The sequence below is a fragment of the Monodelphis domestica genome, chromosome 1 (assembly GCF_027887165.1).
Source record: "Monodelphis domestica isolate mMonDom1 chromosome 1, mMonDom1.pri, whole genome shotgun sequence".
Lineage (NCBI taxonomy): Eukaryota > Metazoa > Chordata > Mammalia > Didelphimorphia > Didelphidae > Monodelphis > Monodelphis domestica.
The window spans coordinates 427916405-427937285 of record NC_077227.1 but is presented as its reverse complement, the minus strand read 5'-3'; the positions used below and the strand labels follow the sequence as shown (position 1 = coordinate 427937285).

Sequence of the window (20881 nt, the reverse complement as noted above, 5' to 3'; positions counted from 1 at the left end):
AAATCTATGCCTCATCTCCATGACTTTGTAAAGGTTGTCTTCTCTTACTGCCATATTGCCTAGAATGTACTCCCTCCTTATGTCTACCTCTTCGGATCCTTAATTTCTTTAAATGACCTCCAATGGAAAGATTTTCCTGATACCTGTAGTTATTAATATATTTCTTCCTATTATATTATCTCTTATTTACCTATCTGTGGGCATGCTAAATCCCTCCAGTAGGAAGAAATGGAGCTCCTGAAGGATAGGGATGGTTTATTTTTTGTCTTTATATTCCTAGTATCTAGCATAGTGCCTGTCAAAAAACCAACCAATCAATTAATAAGGATTCATTAACTCTCTAATGAGCTGGGCATTGTACTAGAAACTGGGAATACAAAAATAAAAATAATCCCCATCTTAAAGGTACTATATTCTATCTGGGACATATACACAATATAAATACATAAACACAACTTAACTGGATGAGGCAATGGGAATTTGGGTGACCAGAAAAGGCTTTATGTAGAAGATGATACATGAGAACTTTTGATGGAAACTATGGATTCTAAGAGGAGAAGGTAAAGAAGTTACAAATTTAGGCATAGGAAATAGCCTCTTGAAAAACCCAGAGATTTGGTATGTAAAGAACAACAAAAAGGCTAATTTGGCAGGACTATAGTGGCTTTCTATTACTATCTTCTCTACTCTTGTTTCACATGATGAGGTGACTTAACTCCTTACCAAGGTTTGACCTTCTAAATGGTCAAAGGATCCCATTCAATCCCATCTCCTCTAACAGACTACTCTCTCCGCTATCCCCACTCCCTCACTTATCTGCAGTCTCTCTGTGTATAATGACTGATTCCTTCCCTACTCCCTACAAACATGTTCGTCTCCCCTATCCTTAAAAGAAAAGGCCTCATTTGAGGAAATGCCCATCAATTGAGAAACAGCTAAACAAATTGTAGTATATGATTGTGATAGAATGCTATTTTGCTATAAGAAATGATGAGGAAGATAGTTTCAGAAAAAATCTCGAAAGACTTACATGAATTAATGCAGAATGAAGTGAGTTGAACCAGATCAACATACATAGCAATAACAATATTGTAATGATGATCAATTGTGAAGGAGTTAGCTATTCTGATCAATACAATGATCCAAGACAATTCTGAAGCATTCATGATGAAAAATGTTGTCCATTTCCAGAAAACTGATGAACTCTGAATACAAACTGAACTGTAAGTTTCTCATGTTCTTTATTTTTCTTGCTTTTTCTGTGACAATGGCTAACATGGAAATGTTTTTTGATTTCACATGTATACAGTTTGCCTTCTCAATGAATGGGGGAGGATTTGGAGTGGGTAAAGAATTTGGTATACAATTTTTTTAAAAAAGAATGTTCAAATTTTTTTTTAAAGAAAAAGGAAAAAACCCTCATTTGATCCTTCGAGTTCCACTATTGTCCCATATCCCTTCCAAGCTTTTTCCAAAGGTTAGAGATTTCAACTTTGCTATATTCCCCTTTCTCTTCTCTAACATTGACACAGCTCTGGCATAGGCCTTCATTACCTCAGGCTTAGACTACTGCAATAGCCAACTATTGGTGGGTCTACCTCCCTCAAAAATCTCCCCACTCCAATCCATCCTCCATTTGGCCACCAAAATGATTTTCCTAAAGTATAAATTTGAATTCTTAACTTCTTCCTCAATAAACTTCAGTGGCAACCTCTCTTCTCCAGGATGATATGCAAAATCCTCTGCTTGGCATTCAAAACCTTTGATTATGTAGCCCCACCCTATCTTTCCAGTCTTTTCTACTTTACTCCCCCCATATCCTCTTTGATTTAGTGGCACTGGCCTTCTTGCTGTTTTATGAGCAAAATACTCCATCACTCAGTTCTAGGCATTAAAAAAAAAACCCTCACCTTCTGTCTTAGAATCAACTTTAACACAGAAGAGAGGCAAGGGCTAGGTAAAGAGAGCTAAGTGACTTGCTCAGGGTCACATAACTAGGAAGTGTCTGAGGCCAGATTTAAGCCCAGGACTTCTTAACTCCATGTCTGGCTATCCAGATGCCCCTATGAGGCATTTTCTCTGGCTGTGCCCCACGCCTGTAATAGTCTCCCTCTTCATCTCTGCCTCCTAGTTTCCCAGGTTTTCTTTAAGTCACAACTAAAATCCCACCTTCCACAAGAGCCTTTCCAACTCCTCTTTATTAAAGTATCTTCCTTCTCGTAATCATTTCCTACTTATTCTGTAAAACACATTTTTGTGCATACTTTTTTGCTTATTGTCTCCTGATTTAGACTCTGATCTCCTCGAGGGCAGGGACTGGTTTTTTTTGCCTCTTTTTGTACCCCTATTGTTTAGCACAGTGGCTGAGTTATGATAAATGCTTAATAAAAGTTTATTGACTGACTGTAATAAAAAGAGAGTAATATCTAAAATGATGAAAGGTACATTGTATTCATTTTATGAAGTATTTTCACTGTCAATCAGGAGTCTGTATCTAATCCTAAATGTGATAAAGAACAATTTATTGAATTAGAGGAATAACATCATAGACCTGTGCTTTTGGAAAACCAATTTTATCTCACCTTGGATCAAAGAATCATAAATTTTGAGGAAGAAGCAAATTATAATATTATAGTATGTTATATATATTATATATATACTATTATATTATAAAAATATTATAAGCCATATAATATAACCCTACCCCTTCCATTTTTAGAAATGAGGAAATAGAGACTTAGAAAGATTAAGTGACTTACTTAAGGTCATAAAAGGTAGAATTAAAGGCAGGATCTGAATCTAGATCTTGTGACTCCAAATGCAGAGTTCTTTTCCACTATATCACTTTTCTACCCCTAACTGATTTTCTTTATGAGTTGCTATGATCATCCTCTAGAGAAGTGGGGCAAAGGGGAAAGTATTTAAGGAAAAGCATCAGACTGGCTCACTTCAGTATTGATTATCCATTCCTAAAATGATCTTCTTCAACCTGAAGGCCTTAGAGCAGTCAAACTATACCTTATTAGCTTTCAGTTCATTCCCAGCTCTAGTGCTTCACCCTGATTTGGAGTGAATTCAAAAGACATCTGTGAACTCAGAAAACAGGTTCCCAGATACTTGGGGAGCCTAGGGGCCCTTACAATACTTTTGCCTACAGCAAAAATGTATTTGAGTGTAATTACAGAAGATAACTTTCAATGTGTCACCTCTATTATAGTAGCTATAAATTATGAACAGAATAGCCCATGTACAAGAATTTCATTTGGCACAAGCAAAGTGGGAGAGCTATTCATGGAGTGGTATATCTATCTGTATGCTTTCACATAACTGGCAACACAAAGAGCAATCTGCCTATCTTCTAGTAGAACGACAGCGAGGCCCAGAAAGTCTAGTGCAGGGAGAACACTCTATTGTCTGAAACATCTTTCTGCAGAGTGATGGATCTGGACTTACTAGTCATTTACCAGAAGGACTGTGATAGAGAAGAAAGAGTAAAAGGCTCCAGTTTCACTACTATGGAAGATGTCTGATTTGAGGTAAGTAACAGACCTTTCTGGAACTATTATCTCTTCTGTAAAATAAGGGAGACTGGAGAGCTCTCAGTAGTCCTTTCAACTCTCAGGTTTTACAACATATATTCTATGTTCTAAAATCTCCTCCAGCTACAAAAGTCTAGGTCCAAAAGTCTTTCCACCCCTAACATTTTATCTATATTCTAAGGTCCTTTCTAGATTGAACATTGTATGTTTTAAGGTTCTTTACAACTTAGAACACTGAAACTCGTTTTCACATACTAACTTGATAAAGGCAGTATGTATTTGAAGTAAAGAAGATGCAGGTTCAAATCCTGCCTCGGGTACTTATTGGCTCTGTTCTTAGGAAAGTCACTTAATAACTCAGCTTTTTTCATCTGTAAAATGGGGATACTAATAGTATCTACCTCATAAGGTTGTAGTGAAGATCAAATAAGATATCTGTAAAGTACTTTACTAATCTTAAAGCACTATGTAAACATTGGCTACTATTATTAATTATTAATGGTTTAATTACTACAGAACATTTGGGAGATAAGCAACATGATTTTAATGCTCTCAATATTTGTTAAGACAAACCATTTTCATCTCCCGGCTGTTAAGACAATGTTCCTGAGGTATGTTGCTATATTTTGCTGCAAACCTTGAAAAATTATAATATTTCTATAAATCAGACATTTTTAGGTGTCAGGATCAACAAAGGGGAAGTTTTATGTTTTAAATCAACTTTGCCTCTCTCTTCATTGTAGCAGCTTTTGAGAACTGACTCCAGTTTCCTGGAGTTTGGATGGATAGGTCTGACATTTCACCAGCAGCATTTATAAAGACTAAAAATGGTATGCTGCTAGAATCATTAAACCTGGCTCTCTTAGAATCAAATGGCATTTTCATGAAAATTATTTTAAACTACCATTTCAAAAGACAGGGATGTTCCCGAAATACATACACACAACTAAGCATTCCAGATTAAATTTATTCTGTTCAAAGTATAGTTTTTAGTCTGCTTAGCTTTGAAAATGTGGTTGTGTTTATAAGGTACTTTAATTTACTGCAGTAGTGATATTTGTTAATTTTATGGCAATCTAAATCTAAACAGGCTTCATAGATATATTTTCATTACAGCCTCATTGAAGCACAAAACAGAGAGCAGAAAGGCAAGGTTTCAGCATAGTTTTGGGGTAGGTGGTTTTAGAATATAAAGGAAAAAAAACCCCAAAACTTACAGTGTTCTCTGGAATGTCAGCTCCTCAGGGAAAAACCTGCTTTGATCTTAAATCTTTTCCTTTCCCATTCCTTTCCTTCTCTGGCTCTCACTGAGCTTTGGATCACTCTTGATGACAGTCTCCCTGGCCATTCTTTTCAGCCCTGGATGTACTTTTACTCATTTCTCTGACTCTCTAGTCAAGGTGAGGAAGTGGGAATACTCCTTATTTCCCATTGCCACTTACAGATTCTTCCTCACTATCTACCATCTAGTCAAACTTCTGGTAGTTGATATCTACCAATTTTCAGGATACTCTCCTTCTTTCCTCAATAAGTTCAGTGCAGGCTCAGTCTTTTTCTTTCCCCAATTCCTATCTCCATACTTGGAGACTTCAACATAGACAAATATTTCCTCAAACACCTTAACCTAATAGTTCCTCAACATATTCATGTCATATGACCTACTCTTCCCTACCACTTCAGTCACATACAAATGATGGCCATAACCTTGATCTTAACTTTACCTACAAATACTCCTTTCCATAAACTCTGAAATTCCCTCATATGATCATAATGTGTTGTTTTCTGCCCCCTTTCCCTATGCCTTGCAATCACAAACTTGGTTCTTTCCAATGTCATTTACCCCTGCACTGACTATACTTCTTTTTCCCCATCTGGATCCCTTGGTAAACAACTTCAAGTTGACACTGTTTTTGCCTCTTGAGTCCTTTACAAGCCCCTTATCACATCCACCAATCTTGCCCTACCAGATATCAGTCTTCAATTACTTCCACCATTGACTGCAATGACTTCTACAAATGAGCCCCTGAATAAAGGGGGGGGGAGAGAATCACTAAACTCTACTAACTGGGTCTTCTACAAATTTATATTAAATTATCTCAATTGGGTTGAATTACCTCATTGAGCAAGGAAATCATTTTATACCTCCCTAATTAACTCACTTTCCCACTTACCACAGAGACTCTTCAAAACAGTTTTCTGCCTCTATAAACTTCCCATAGCTCCCCATCTCCATTTTCTCAGTTGAGAACCCTACCTCATATTTTACTGGGAAAAAAAATTGAGACCATTTATCAGGAGCTCCATCTTTACCCCTTCTCATCTCAAATAATCAAGATGTCTTCTGCAACTTCCTCCTCTTTCACCCCTGTTCCACATGAAGTGGTAGTCCTCTTTGCCAAGGCAAAGTCTTCTACATGCCCAAGTGATCCCATTTCATCCTGCTTTCTCCAGGAGATTGCAACTTCTTTGATCCTCACCATCCTTCCCTCCTGTCTACAAACATGCCTATGTCTCTCATGCACTCAAAAAAACCCTCTCGTGGGATATCCATCCCCACTAGCTATCCTGACATATCTTTCCTTCTTTTTGTAGCTAAACTCTTTGAGAAGGCTATCATTTCTCTATTTCCTTTCTTCTCCCTATCTTCTTAACTTTCTATAGTCCAGCATCTAAACTCATCATTCAACCAAAACTGACCTCTACAAAGTTACTAATGATCTAATTGACAAATCTAACGGCCTTTTCTCAATCTTCATCTTTCTTGACCTCTCTGCAGCCTCTGATACTGTTCATCACCCTCTTCCACTTGATATTCTCTTCTCTTTAGGTTTTTATAATACTATTACGTCTTGGATCTCTTCCTACCTATATGACCACTCCACTCTATATCAATCTCTTTTGCTGGACCTTTATTCAAGTCCTGTCTGCTAATAGTAGGTCTCTGACCTGGCCCCTCATTTCTTCTCTTTCTACATTAGTTCAATCGGTGATCTCAACAGCTCCCATGGATTGAATTATCATATATAGGTTGATGATTCTCAAATCTACTTGTCCAACTCCAGCCTCTCTCCTGATCTCAAGCCTCACATCTCCAACTGCCTATTGGATATCTCAACGTGGATGTTAATAGATACCCAAAGACATCTTAAACTCAACACATCTAACAGTGAACTCATTATCTTGTCACCCAAACCCTCCCTAATTCTAAACTTTCCTTTTACTAATGAGGATAACAATCTTCACCCAGTAATCAAGGTTAGCAATCTAGAAGTTAGCCTTGACTCTTCACTTTCTCTCACTCCCAGGCCCAATCTGTTCACATCCAATATTTTGCCAAAGCCTAATGATTTTTAACTTAATAAATCTCTCTCATAAGCCCTCGATTCACTCCTCTCCTAACCAACTAACACTTGGACTAGGCCATAAGATATTTGGTTGTTTTCCCAGCCACTAGCCTTTCCACATTCCAGTGCATCCTCTATACAAGCATCAGTGATCTTCCTAAAATACATGTCTGACAATATCATTTCCCTACTCAGTCAACTCTACAAGCTCCCTATCAACTTCAGGTCAAATAAAAAAAATCTGTACATTGGGCTTCAAAGATCTATATAAAGTACTCTCTCCTATCTTTCTAATCTTACATTTTACTCGCCTACCAAATACTTTATCATCCAGTAATACTAGCCTCCTTCATGTTCCTTGAATGAGACAAACTCCTGGCATTTTCACAGTTTCCACAAGCCTGAAATTCTCCCTTTTTCCATCTCTGCTGCCAGGTTTCCTTCAAATCCCAGCTAATATTGTACTTTCTATAGGAAGTCTTTCTTTAATCCCCTTAATTCTAGTGCTTTCTTTCTCAATTAGTATTTTCAATTTATACTGCATATAGCTTGTTTGTACATAGTTGTTTGTATGTTATCTCCTCCATGAGACTGAGCTCCTTGACAGCAGAGACTGTCTTTCACCCTTCTTTGTGTCTCTAGTGCTTAGCACAGGGTACAGAGTAGACACTTAATGTTTAATGATTGACAGAGGGGACTGGGAAAAAACAGTCACATTAATACACTGTTGGTGGAACTATGAATTTATTCAATCATTCTGGAAAATAATTGATAATTATGAGAGAAAAGTTATTTAACTTAATAACCTCTTACCTACAGAACAGTCTCACAAATACTCTAAGAGTCATGGCTCATTTACCACCTTCTGAACTCTAGCCATCATTTTATCTCTACCATGTCCAAGAGAATCTTGGACTCTACTCCTAGGATGTTTGTCTCTGAGAGGTGAGCTTTCTCTTCATCTTGCCTGGATCAAGACTTCCATATCATATCCCAACCACTATTTCAGTGTTTTATTAAAATGTAACCTACTAGAGGGCAAAAACCATTTTACTTGCTTATATATATGCCCCCATAATTTAACATGGTGACTGTCAAATTAATGCATTATAAATCTCTTTCTATAGTAGTACTTTTTGGAAATACACTAGGTATTCACCCAAAGTGTAAATAGTTGAAAAAAGCTGTGGCATATGAAATTAATAGAATATTATTATGCTGTAAGAAAGGTTAACAATAAGAAATTCAGAGATATAGGAAAAAGTTTACATGAACTGATGCAGATTCAAATAAGCGAACCCAGGTAAACATAATGATTTCAAAATAGGAAAAACAAAAACTAAAAACTAAAAGATAGTCTAATTCTCATAACCAGGTTCTGTCCCAGAGAACAGATAATGAAACTTAACCTATTGCTTCTTGGTTAAAGAAGGTGAAAATATTCACGCTATCATAATCTCCAAGATCTTTTCTGGCTCTAAATATAATAATTCTATGACTGAGCTTACAATTTAAATGCTCTTAGCAGTAGAAAATCTTATGAGTACACAGGTATCTCCGAAGTTACACAGCCCCTGCAATTGAATTTAAGGCCATGTTGGTGAATCTATGTCACACCTGCTGGGAGTGGGGGGAAACGCTGCTCCCTTCCCCCTCTCCACATGTACCTGAAGACATTTCTCATTTTACTCACCACTCTGCCCAGAAGCCCAATGGGAGTGCTTCCTCCTTCCCCTGTCTGGGGCAAGGTGCAGGGCTCACATGTGATGTGAAGGTTGTAGTTTGGGCACTCAGTCTCTAAGGTGTGTAAACGGTTCACTATCACTGCTTTAGGGTATTCAGCACACAGAGATGATGCAGTTAAGAATTACAGGGGATAGAATGCTGGGCCTGGAACTAAAAAGACCTGAGTTCAAATCTGGGCTCAGATATTTGCTAGTTGTGTGACCCTAGACAAGTTGCTTAACTTTTATTTGTCTCAGTTTCCTCAACTGTAAAATGGGAATAATAATAGTACCTGACTCACAAGGTTTTTGTGAAGATCAAAAGAGATATTTGTAAAGTACTTAGCACAGTGCCTAGTAAATATAAGGCATTACAGACATACTTATTCCCTTCCTTTCCCACAAAGGAAGCAATAATTAACCTTAACTAAAGAAAATCAACAGTGACTTATTTAGTTTTTTAAATGGTATCTAAATGTGAAGGTTTTACAGAACCCCTGATATAGAATCAGATGACATAAGTTCAAATCCAGGCACTACTATTTATTAGCTGTGTGGCTTAGTGTAAATGATTTAATCTCTTTGAATTCCATTTCCTCATCTGTAAAATAAGGGGGTTAGAATTCTCACCTGAACTACTACAATATTATTCCATTTGGTCTCCTTCCCTGGTAGTCTTTTCCCATTCAAATGAAGCTTTACACACACTCAATAAAGTGATTTTCTTAAAGCATGATTCTGACCAGGTTACTTTCTCCCCTGATCTTCACCACTGCTTCCCTATTACTTCTAGGAAAAAATATAACCTCCTGTTGGCATTTAAAACTTTTTATTACTGGCCCCTCTTACCTTTCCATGTTTATTACACTTTACTTCTTTCCCACATAATCTATGAGTTAGCCAACTTGCCCTTCTTATTGTTCCTCACATCTCTCATTTCCATTTTCCATGCATTTGTACTGGCTTTCTCTCATGCAAAGAATGAACCCCTTCACACAAACACACGTGTGTGCGCGCGTGTGCACGCATACTCAAACTCTGCCCCCCCCCCTTGGAATATCACCTCCTTGAAGGAAGAAACTATTTCAGGCTTATCTTTGTAACCCCAGCATCTATCATAAGGGTCTGACATATGGTAGGCCCTTAATAAATGTGACTGATTAGATGATAACTTCTAAGGTCTTTTTTTAGCTCTAAGACCAGTGATTCTGATTGTCCCAGCAATAGACTATGGCACTATGACAATATTAAAAAACTCTAAGTGTCAGTCTATAAAATTCAGCAAATTCACATATATTCCCTTCACTACAATCCTAGCCCAGTGCTAGTTCTTAAAGGACATGCCAATAGAATGCAAGTCCTGGCAGGTCCTACTAGACAGAATGGCTTCAATTAAAAGCTAATCAACAGACTGTTGTCAGAGGTCAAGTCCAACTAAATGAAGTGAGCCTCATCACAAAAAGGTTAGTTATCAAATGATGAATTTTCTTTAGCAACAGCAAGCAGGGCCAGAAACTATATCAATGGAAGGAATATCCTCACTGGAGAAATCACAAATATTTTGAAATATTGAAGTATCCTGAGACTATATGTTGCCTTTTTTGAAAATATTTTTCTTTAAATGGAAAGAAAACAAATACAAGTGGCTACATCACTATTTCTCAATAATCTCAGAGGAATTAACCTTTCTGGCTGAATTTTAATTCCTACATACACTAGCTTGATTTTTAATTTAAGATAATAGGAAATAGAATATATTTACACATTTCCAGTCTTATCTGCATGACCAAGCTTGAAAATATGACCAAAGAAAATATGAGAATCTATCTTCCTTAGAAGGTAACATGGTACAGTGGAAAGAAAGAACATTGGCTCTGAAGTCAGAGAACTTAGGTTCCCTCATAGTTTTGTGACTTACTACCTGAATGGCTTTGGAGAGTAACTTTAGAGTGACTTTAAGCTCCTTCTTCAGTTTCTGTAACTATAAAATGAGGAGATTGAATTAGATGGTCTCTGAGGTCCCTTTCTTCTCTTGATCTATGACCCTATGATCCATTCCGAAGAAAGGTAAAGATGCCTATCAATTGTGATCATTGTGTTGGTTAGCTTTGCTTAACTATTTTTCTTGATATAAGGAAGAGTTAATTCCTAGGGCATGGGGAGGAATATTTGGAATACCTAATGAAAAGGGGCATCAATAATTTTTTTTAAAAGAAGGAACCTAGGCTCAAGGAGTTAAAATTGATGATGATAAAGAGCAACCTTAATTCTGAAAAGTTCCACCAAAATTCCATGTGCTACCCTACCCATTGGCCTCTTCTACTTTATAACATTCTCATTAAAGCAGACAGTCAGGCAGCACTTAACAACTAAGGACTATATAAATATTTTAAACACTAAGTTGTGCTATTGAGGAAAATGATAAAATTAGATACATTTTCTACTATTCATGCTCCAGGCAACCTTTTTAAACTGTGAACAATTTGGTTTACTGAAAATTCTTCATGTCATATCAGAGAGCTATGCCCTTTTAAAGTACAATACACAATGATTTTTCTTAAATTTTTAAAATTTCCCTTACATAAAAAATATTATTATAAATAAAACAAGATATGCAAGATTTAAGCTTCCCAAAGCATGCTTTCCAAAGCATTATGAAAATAAAGAATAATCTGCTGATGTTGCATTATGGTATAAATCTGGCATTTGATTCTCAATGGATATATAAGGAGAACCAAGCTTAGCAGCTTAGATCCAGTGAAGTATTGGGTATCTATCATTCAAAACCCACTCTAGATAAGTTCATAACAATGGAGACTCTTTTTGACATCATGTGCCCAAACTGCCTGTAAGCCCCCTAAATTACCTCAGACAGCAGAGGGAAGAAGTGATTGCATTGGGCTGCTGGGCAGAGGGGTGGGGCATGTGAATATTGTCCCCGGGCTCAGTGTAGAGAGGGAACAGAGCAACCCCCTCTGGAATGCCAGGGCATACACGCCATGTTTTCACCAACATAGTCAGAGAGGATTATTACCAGGAAGCGGACAACAGATGTAGTCTGAAGTGACAGCAACTTATGAACATCATTTAAGGTAAGGAGGGATTATGATTTTTGTTGATAATGTAACTAGATTGATAAATTATGACCTCATTAAGTATTTTTTTCAGAATACCCCAGAGAAGGAATTTATGTTTAAAAATATGGAAAAAATCAATATGCAAGCTAAATGAATCATGTGGATAAACACTCAACTTTTAGAGATTCCTACTGGCAAGCCAATAATCATTTGATAGAAGAAAAAGTTTGGTGGTTCACCTATTTTCCAAAGGCTACCCTTCAAGTATAACGGCTTTAAGATTTAGTGGTAATAGTGGCTATATGTAAATCTCATGAAAACCATCTAAGTAAGACATAGAAAAGTTCTGACTGGCATTGATGTACTCACATGAAGTCAGACTTTTCATAGTACTGAAGAACTAAAGCAAGAGAAGTTAGACTGAATCACAAAATCTCAAAGTTAAAAGGCAATTCAGAAATCATTTAGCCCAACATAAACATGAATCTCTTCTACAACATCTCTGGTAAGTGCTTGCCCAGCCTTCACTTGAATACTTCTAAATGATATCTTCCCAATGCCTCCCTTAACTGGGTAGCTAGTTCCATTTTTGAACAGCTCTAAGTATGGGAAAGTCTTTCTTTACATCAAACCAATATGACTTCCCCTTGTCATTCATCCTAGGTCTTCCCTCTGGGACCAAGTACTACAAGCTTAATCCTCCTTCTACATGACAGCCACTAAAGTGTTTTTAGACAGTGACTGGATACCCTCCCATTCCAAGTTTCCTCTTCTCTAGTTATATAGCATTTCCTGTTTACCATCAGACAAATACATAAAGACCAAAGCACCTTCCACTAAAGTGTTCTCATCTCTGGGGAAGAAATAATCAACATTTTTAATAGCATTATAATAAAAATATCTAGAAAAGACAATAGAGAATTGGGAAAAGAAAATGAAATAACCAGATCTGAAATTGGTCAGGATCCCAACACTAAAAATAGAGAAATCTCATGACATCTGTCCTAAGAAGCATGGACCATAAGAGTTTATAATGTGGGTTCTGAACCTACATTAAAAGAAATTTTCGGAGAGTATCTTTCACCAGGTAGGATTATTAGTGCCAAATTAATCCTTAAATGTGTTTTGAATTTACTGACATCTTTTCAACATATCATTAGGAATAGCCTTCTTAACTTAATTCTTTTTTAAGAATTAGAATTCTTAAGAAAGAAGCAACTTCTTGCAGGATGTACTTTCCCTCTCAAACCCTAAATGACTCTGGGGGCCTACCCCCTCAAAGACATATTTGCAGAGCCTAAATACTTTGTGAAGTTAGCTTATGACCTAAAATGGTCTCTCTGGAAGCCATGCTGTATGAGACTTATAATTTGGTCTACTGTGTCTTTGACTAAAGGCTCCAGAAGGGTTTATTACAGGATTCTGAACTCGCATGATTAGAGAATAAAAGCTCACTGCACAAGAGCAAGCTCCAACTCTAGAGCCCTGTTCCTTTCAAGGTTGCTGCTTATAGTATGCACCACTGACAATACTCCCACGCAAATGACAAGTGCAAATGGCATTGGTTTTAGCTATAATAAGGAGTTCAGAGTTAAGGGAACTAGGGACAGAACTAAGGACATAGGTGGGACCAGTGAGAAACTAATACACAAAGAAGATACAGTAAGTCTCAACCTCAAGGGGTCTTCATTCTATTTAATTAAATTACTCACTAAAATGTTTACACTCACTTTATTTACTTTTCTCTTTGTTTTAACTCCTATAACTCATAGCCCCTGGATTTGGTAAATGCAGTCTAACAGAAGAGCAATAGCAGGTTTGCGCAGGACTATGAGAGTGGTGGCTGCTGACCTGTTCATATTTCTCCAGTTCTGTGTGATAGATTTGTCTGATCTGGGTCAATTTGGCTCTGTAATCTGAGTGTTCAATAGAGTTATCTGAAGAACCTCCAGAGGCGGCTGCGGCTGCAGCTGCTGCTGCCGATCCCCCACCTTTCTCAGGACCTGAAACCCCTTCTGCCAATAGCATATTGTCCAGTCTCATTAGCTGGGGATCTGGGGGATCCTCCTCCTGGGCTCCTCTGATGCTGAGACCTTCAAGAAACGAGAGAGAAGGGATGGGGGGAGGAGGGAAGAAGGAGGAAGAGAGAGAGAATGAACAGTGTGAGTATTTATTTCCTAAAATGGTCCAACAGCAATATCATTACACTGTAGTTCAATGCTGATTAATTCATTATTGATAAATCATGCAATTATAAAATCAAAGAGCAAGAAGTGACCTTTCAGAGTATCTAGTCAAACCTTTTAAGTTTTTAAGAAACTATAGTTCAGTAGTGAAGTAACGTGTCCAAAGTCACAAGTTGAAATCTATGACTAGAATTTAGCTCTCTTGATTCCCTAACAGTGCTATTACACCACAGCAAGTTCTCCCTCAGTCCCTGGAAGTCACTCCCAACTTCATATTCATGTGATTCTAGAAATATAAAGCTCTCCCCCTACTACTTTATGTGAGGGAGGGAGCAAAGGGAAGGGAAGGGGAGGGAAGGAAGGAGGGGAGGAGGGGAGGAGAAGGGGGGCAGGACTCAGGTTTCTATTTAAGAAGTCTAATGTCTCACTTTCCCAGATTTGGATAGCACAATTTTTTTAAATGGAAAAAAAAATCAAGAGATAAATATGCTAAAAAGTGATAACCATTACCACTCATAGATAGATAGATAGATAGATAGATAGATAGATAGATAGATAGATAGATAGATAGATATAATTTTAAACACTTTGCTTCACAGCTATGGGGGTATGATCATGATCCTCATTTTGTGGATAAAAAAACTAAGACTTAGCCAGATAGACTACTTCTTGCCAAATAATAATCCAGTTATCAATGGTGCTCTTTGTGCCCTTGTCAAATAATTTTCTTCACAACAGAAGCCTCAATAAAGGGAAATGACTGCTCAAGGCCACATAGCTAGGAAATGGCAAGCCAGAAATCAGACCCAGGTGTTCTGCAACCCAAAGTATCAATAAAGATCAAGCATCAAACAAACAAAAGTGGCCATTGTGTTTTTCTAGATAGCCAGTCCCAGAATCTAAATCTCCCTTTGAATGTTTAAGTCGCATCACATGCTTTCTTCCCAAAATGCAAAATAAAGAAAATGAGATGGACTTTTAAAAACTTAATTTGAGAGAGGAAAGAAATGCATACATTATGAATTAATTGGCTAAGCTGCATTTTTTTAAATACAGAAGCTGTTAAGCAATTGCCAACCAACTATAAAACAAGGACACTAAATATGGTATTTAAAAATGGGCTACCCTATAACACTACATTGCTGGGCACAGCATTCTCAATCTAATTTTTCTGTTCGATCAAGAATTTCCTAAGTGATGCCCAGTCAGCAATCTCATCAGAGGACTCCAGATCATGGCTGACAATTCATAGGTTTAATCAGGTCATGCAGGCTCTCTGCCAAGATGCTATCAACAGTGCAGCAAACAAAGTTTTAAAATAATTATAGTGGTGTAAAAAGCACCAGAGTCACGGCAGCTTCAAATCAGCATTTTCATTAGAGATGTAACACAACCTAAAATATCCCAGCCCAATTAACCTCTTTAAATCTGTTTAAAAACAGGTATTCACGCACTAGTTACACAGCATCCCCATGGAGATTAAGTTGGCAACGGGCATGTTTGCGTTCGGATTCTGCCTTCCACGTCTGCGCCCGGAGTTATTTACAGACAGTGGGACACACTCTGTGTGTTGAGTGCAGCTTACATGACAGTAACATCTATAAGCTGCCAAGCACTCAAGTGAATAGCAGCATTGCTATTGTATATGCTAACTTGGATTTCCCATCAATTGTGTGAAAACACATTTGGTTCCTAGGTCCCCTGAATTATACAATATAGGAAGATGCTACAGCCTATCTTAGGCTAACTTCGTAGAGGAAGCTTGAATTTCAGATGAAGCTGTCACCTTCATTTAAAAATATAATTTAACTTAATTTCAAGTGAATAATAAAAATGTCTCATCAACATTTAAAATTATTTCTGTCACCCATTCAGAGGTTAATGGACAGACAAGATTTGCAAATATAATATAGTAAGACCATAAATTCATTTAGGGAGCCAAAGTTACTTCTAAAACTCTTTAAAATATAGCAGAAATGTTAATTTAAGATACAGTTAGGCTGATCACATGGATGTTTTACTCTGGCCCTAAACTACCACATTTTTCCAAAGCCCTATTAAGATAGATTTATTATATTTATATTTCCACATCTTCACTTCTTCTCTATTATAGTTCATTCTTCTCAGTGTTATACTCCCATAACCCAGAAATTCCTATTGCCATGGTGTAGGGGGGGGGGGGGGAAATACTAGATTGAGAGTCTTAAGAGTTGAGTTTGAATCCTGTTTTTGTCACTTCCTATGAAACAGTAAATATGTCATTTCTCTGTAGGCTTCAGTTTCTTATCTATAAAAAGAGAGATTATATTATCTCTAAGGTCTTTTTGATTCTAAAATCCTATTTATTTGTCTACTATTTATTTCTGTATTTTAAATTATCTTTGTCAACTGGCTGAAGAGTATAGCACTACTACCTTGTATTCAAGATATCTATCTATCTATATACAAACCCCACATATTTTCAAACATTAGTCCACAAAACTTTTATTTAATCCTAACTTTTCCCCTTTAGTCTAAAAACTTGTTCATATTTTTATCTCTATTTTTTCCTCATAAAAAAGTTTGGGTATAATCCATTGTTTCCAATTATTTAGATATTCTTTACAAACCTAGATGACTAAGAATAAGGTAGTTCTCTCAACAATAATGAAGAGGTTAACAAGAGGGGCAGGGAAGGTGTGAGGAAAAAATAAGGAATTCAGTTTTGGTTATATTGACTTTAAGATGTCTTTGCGATACCTAGTTTGAGGTGTACAATAGGCAGTTGGAAATATGATTTTAAAGGTCAGAAGAGAAGGTTAAGGTTAGCCAAATAGATCTGAGAATCATATATATATAGATGATAATTATTCATAATCATATTCCATAATCCTTGAGAGCCAATGAGCTCACCAAGTGAACTTGTGTACAGGGAAAAGAGGGGAGAGTCCAGGATAGAGCCTAGAGGACACTCGTAGTTAAAAGACATCACCTCAATAAAGATCCAGCAAAAAAGACTGAAAAAGAGCACTTAGATGGTAACAAAGGGAAGGAATGTTACAAAAACCTAAAGAGAATATCCTGGGCCTAGAGATGGGACGTTTTGGCTTCAACTCTAGCCTCAGACACTTCCTGATTATGTGAACCTGAGAAAATCACTTAAGCCTCATTGGCTAGCTCTTATTGCTCTTCTGCCTTGGAACCAAAAGTACTGATTCCAAGATGGAAATTAAGGATATTTGAAAAAAAAAAGAGAGCATTAAGGAGAAAAAGATGGATTGGCAATATCAAAAGCTATAGACAGGTCAAGGTTACAGAACAGCAGAAGATCACATAATTTGTAGTACTTTTAAGATTTACAAACTACTATGCAAATATTATTTCCATTGCTGCAGAGAAGGAAAAGAGGCCCAGAGAGGTAAAGTTTCTTTCTCCCAAAGTCACAGAGTTTTTAAACACTGGATTGGGAATCCAGGTCATCTGACTCCAGTATTTAGCACAGTGGCTGGCACATCATAGGTACTTAATAAATGCTGACTAACTCCAAACCTAGTGCAATTTTCATCAAAGCTGGACATCCTCATATCAGCAGTCCCTATCCGTGGAACCACAGTGTTTGACCTAACATGAAAGTGGACTCATCGAAAAAAAATTTTTTACATTTTCCATTTAAAATATTACATATGAAATTATTTACCAAAATCTATAAAAATGGTTTGGCATGAAAATATACGTCCCTCCATAATGTGCCTAGATGTCAATTCCCACTTAGATCAGGAGAGGGAAGAAGGTCAGAATTCAATATCATCAGAACCCCATCAATAGGGTTGATTTCATTAATGAATTTTAAAAGTATTCCATGGCCAAATAAATTCAGAAGTATTAGTCTGGAATGGAGTCTATTAATAAAGTTATGGTGCTCTACCACTCAATCAATAAGTATGTATTAAGCGCCTACTATATGCCAAGCACCTGTGCCAGGTGCTAATAAATACAAAGGCAAAAATGAAATCATAATTACCCTCAAGAAGTTTTCATTTGTCAAGGGAGACAAGTACATAATGAAATGCATATAAAACAATATAAGGTAATTTTGGAAGAGATATCACCTGAGGCAAGGAAGAGAGATGTCAAAAAAGGCTACATACAGGAGTCTGTGCTTGAGATAAATCTTGAAGTAAATCAAAGATTCTAAGAGGTAGAAGTAGGAAGGAAGTATGTTACAGGCATAAGGACCACCAGGGTAAAGACATTAAGAGGAAATGTCATGTGAGGAACAAAAATAGGTCCAGTTTAGCTGAACCACAGAGCACAGGAAGAGATGTAATGGATATTAAGCTAGAAAGGTAGGATGGAATCGGCTTATAAAGGATTTTAAACGGCAAACAAATGTGGCAAACCAGGGGAAAATGTTAATAGTTTTTAATACAAAAGGGGCCAGATTGTAAAGGAGGGAATGGAAGTCAATTCATCAAGAAAGAATGCAAAGGGATACAAACATTCACCATCTGTGGCACTATTTTACACACCCAATGTGTACAAGTAAAATATTACTGCCTTACTGTCTCAGAAGAAATGGATACAATTAAAGACAATTATAATAAGTGTATATTTACTGTTGGGAGAACAATTATTGTGCTTCTTAGGTAAGTTTTTTCTTACTTAAAAATTATTCATACGTATATTAGCATCTCTAAAAATCTGAGGCAACTATAGGGATTAATGTGTTAATTCAATCCTCCTGTAGTTATTTTGTAAATTATAAGTATTAAATCTAGTCAAGAAAATTAGCTTTTAACGAAAAGCTCAACATTCCCTTGATTAAAAAAAGTATCAAAGCTTTTTTGTAACATAACGTCCTGAAGCCCTTTTATCAACAATTTACTCATGTATGATGTTTAATCAATAGTTTGGAAAAAAAGTCACTCAACTGTTTTCCTCTGTGACAAGTCATGATTACAGATCTCTAAGGGCCATATTATAACTTACTTGAGATCTGCATTCCTAATTTTTTTGCAATTTGAATAATCATATTGGCTCGTTATCCTTATATATTTTTGTATTGTCAAATTTCTGACACTATGTCAAATTTCTCCTATTAGAATACAAACTTCTGAACTTTTTGACTGAGCAAACTACTATTTAACTCTACAACCTATGAAATGGTACAGTTCTACAAGGGCAAGGTCAGTGTCTTAATTACACTCTTTATCTGTTCTAGCAGCTGGCATAATACCCTGAAAATAAGACATTTATCAAGGTTTGCAGATCTGAAAATAAGCCCTAATTTTCTCTCCAAGTCCGATTTGTACAAAACATGACCATGGTTTTTGATTATACTAAGTTTTAGTACATAATTTTTAAAAGAATTTTCAAAGAAATTTCAATTTGGGAACTTGGTCTATATTTTGAGGGTGGCTCATATTCAAACCAATTCCGTAGGCATGTTTTTATCTGCCTGCTATGGTTTTTCCTTTTCCCTTGCCATATCCAACAGTGTATTTATTACTCTAGATCTCACTAGCAGTGCAATGCCTCATAGAAATCAGGTGTCTATCAATAATAGCAATTTTAAAAATTCAGATTTATGTAGCATTCATGATTTTTAAAGCACTTTACATACATTGTTTCATTCAGTAATTATAATAACCCAGATAAATAGCACAAATAGCATCCTCTTTTACAGTTGAGGAAACTGAGGCTTAATGAGATTAAGCAATATGTCTAATATTACACAGCTATTAAGGAACTATTAAGGGTACTAGTAAGTGCCTGTCCCAAGAGTAGAAGCCAGCCCTTTGACATTAAATCCAGCATTCTTTCCTCTACACCACACTGTACTAGCTTCCCAATAATTACAACAATTCTATGGCATTTTATGTTTACAAAAGCATTTCTTCACAATAACCCTGTGAGAGATAGTACAAGTATTAATGTACCTGTTTTATAGATAACTAAAGTAAGGCAAAGAGCAGTGAAGTGACTGCCCATGGTCATAAAACTAATAAATCGTGGAGCCAGAATTAAATTCAGAACTCCCGACTCTACCACAGTATTCTTTCCATGAAATCATACTACTTCCAATGTTACCAACCTCTCAGTGTATCTTTAAGTATATTAATGACTCCACAGTAGTTTGAACTAGAATGAATCAGTAAATTGAGGGATTTATATTAATCTCTAAAGTCTCTTCTAGCTCTAAATTGTAAAATCTTACAAAATGAAATCTCTATTACTCAAAAGGCAAAATAGTCACATTGAAATAAAAAGTCCAAAAGAAACTTTGTCTTCTCTTTGCTTCCATACTATAATGTATGTCAGTACTCCAATGGATTTTTTAAAAGTTTGAAATCTAAGACCTCTGGCAACCAATGTATTATGAGGTTAACAAAACCCAATTTTGCTACTGATTTTAATCTACTTATAACCATAACATTCATTTCAGGATTCCTAAGATTTAGACAAATCACATAAACAGACACTAAAACATTGTTCAATAATGAACTTGGCTTTGTTGTAAAGCCTACAGTTTTTGCATATCTTTCAGCAAATCCTAATTAGCCGCCTTTCAACATGCTGTGCACCTGCCCCACAGATAATAGAAGCGAGCATCTGCACAGTCTACTGCATTCTGAGGGCAATAAATAAATTGCAGGTCAAAATTATTACAAAGCTTTCTCCGAATAAACCCATATCCTTCATAATACAAAGCTGCAGATGTGAAAAGTACCTAAAACCCACTCAAATAGTATGATTACAGGGGCTGTTTGAGTTTAATAATTTGACTGTAATTCAGGCATTTTCAACAGCTCATTAAGGGTTCATTAATATATAGGCAAGCTTTTGAATTATAAATAAGCAGATTAGGGAACTGCAGTGGCTGAATTGTACAGTAGTGGCCTCTCTAAAAGAACAATATTGTGAGTAGAATGACTGCTTGACCCAAAAGATTTAAGGTACAAATGCAGGGCACTAACTCAGCTTCATGGTTTCCCTGATCCAAGTAAAAAATATATTTGATAAGCAGTGATT

General features: G+C 36.5%; 1 protein-coding gene across 4 annotated transcripts in view; it reads right to left on the bottom strand.

Annotated features, from left to right (window-relative positions):
* The window catches only part of PBX3 (PBX homeobox 3), a 288415-nt gene that overhangs the window by 66372 nt on the left and 201162 nt on the right, over positions 1-20881 (bottom strand). For all 4 annotated transcript variants that reach the window (XM_056812157.1, XM_056812159.1, XM_056812158.1 and 1 more), the window contains exon 4: positions 13536-13777. In XM_056812157.1, coding sequence (XP_056668135.1) covers positions 13536-13777 — 242 coding nt within the window. The remainder of the gene's footprint in view (positions 1-13535; positions 13778-20881) is intronic.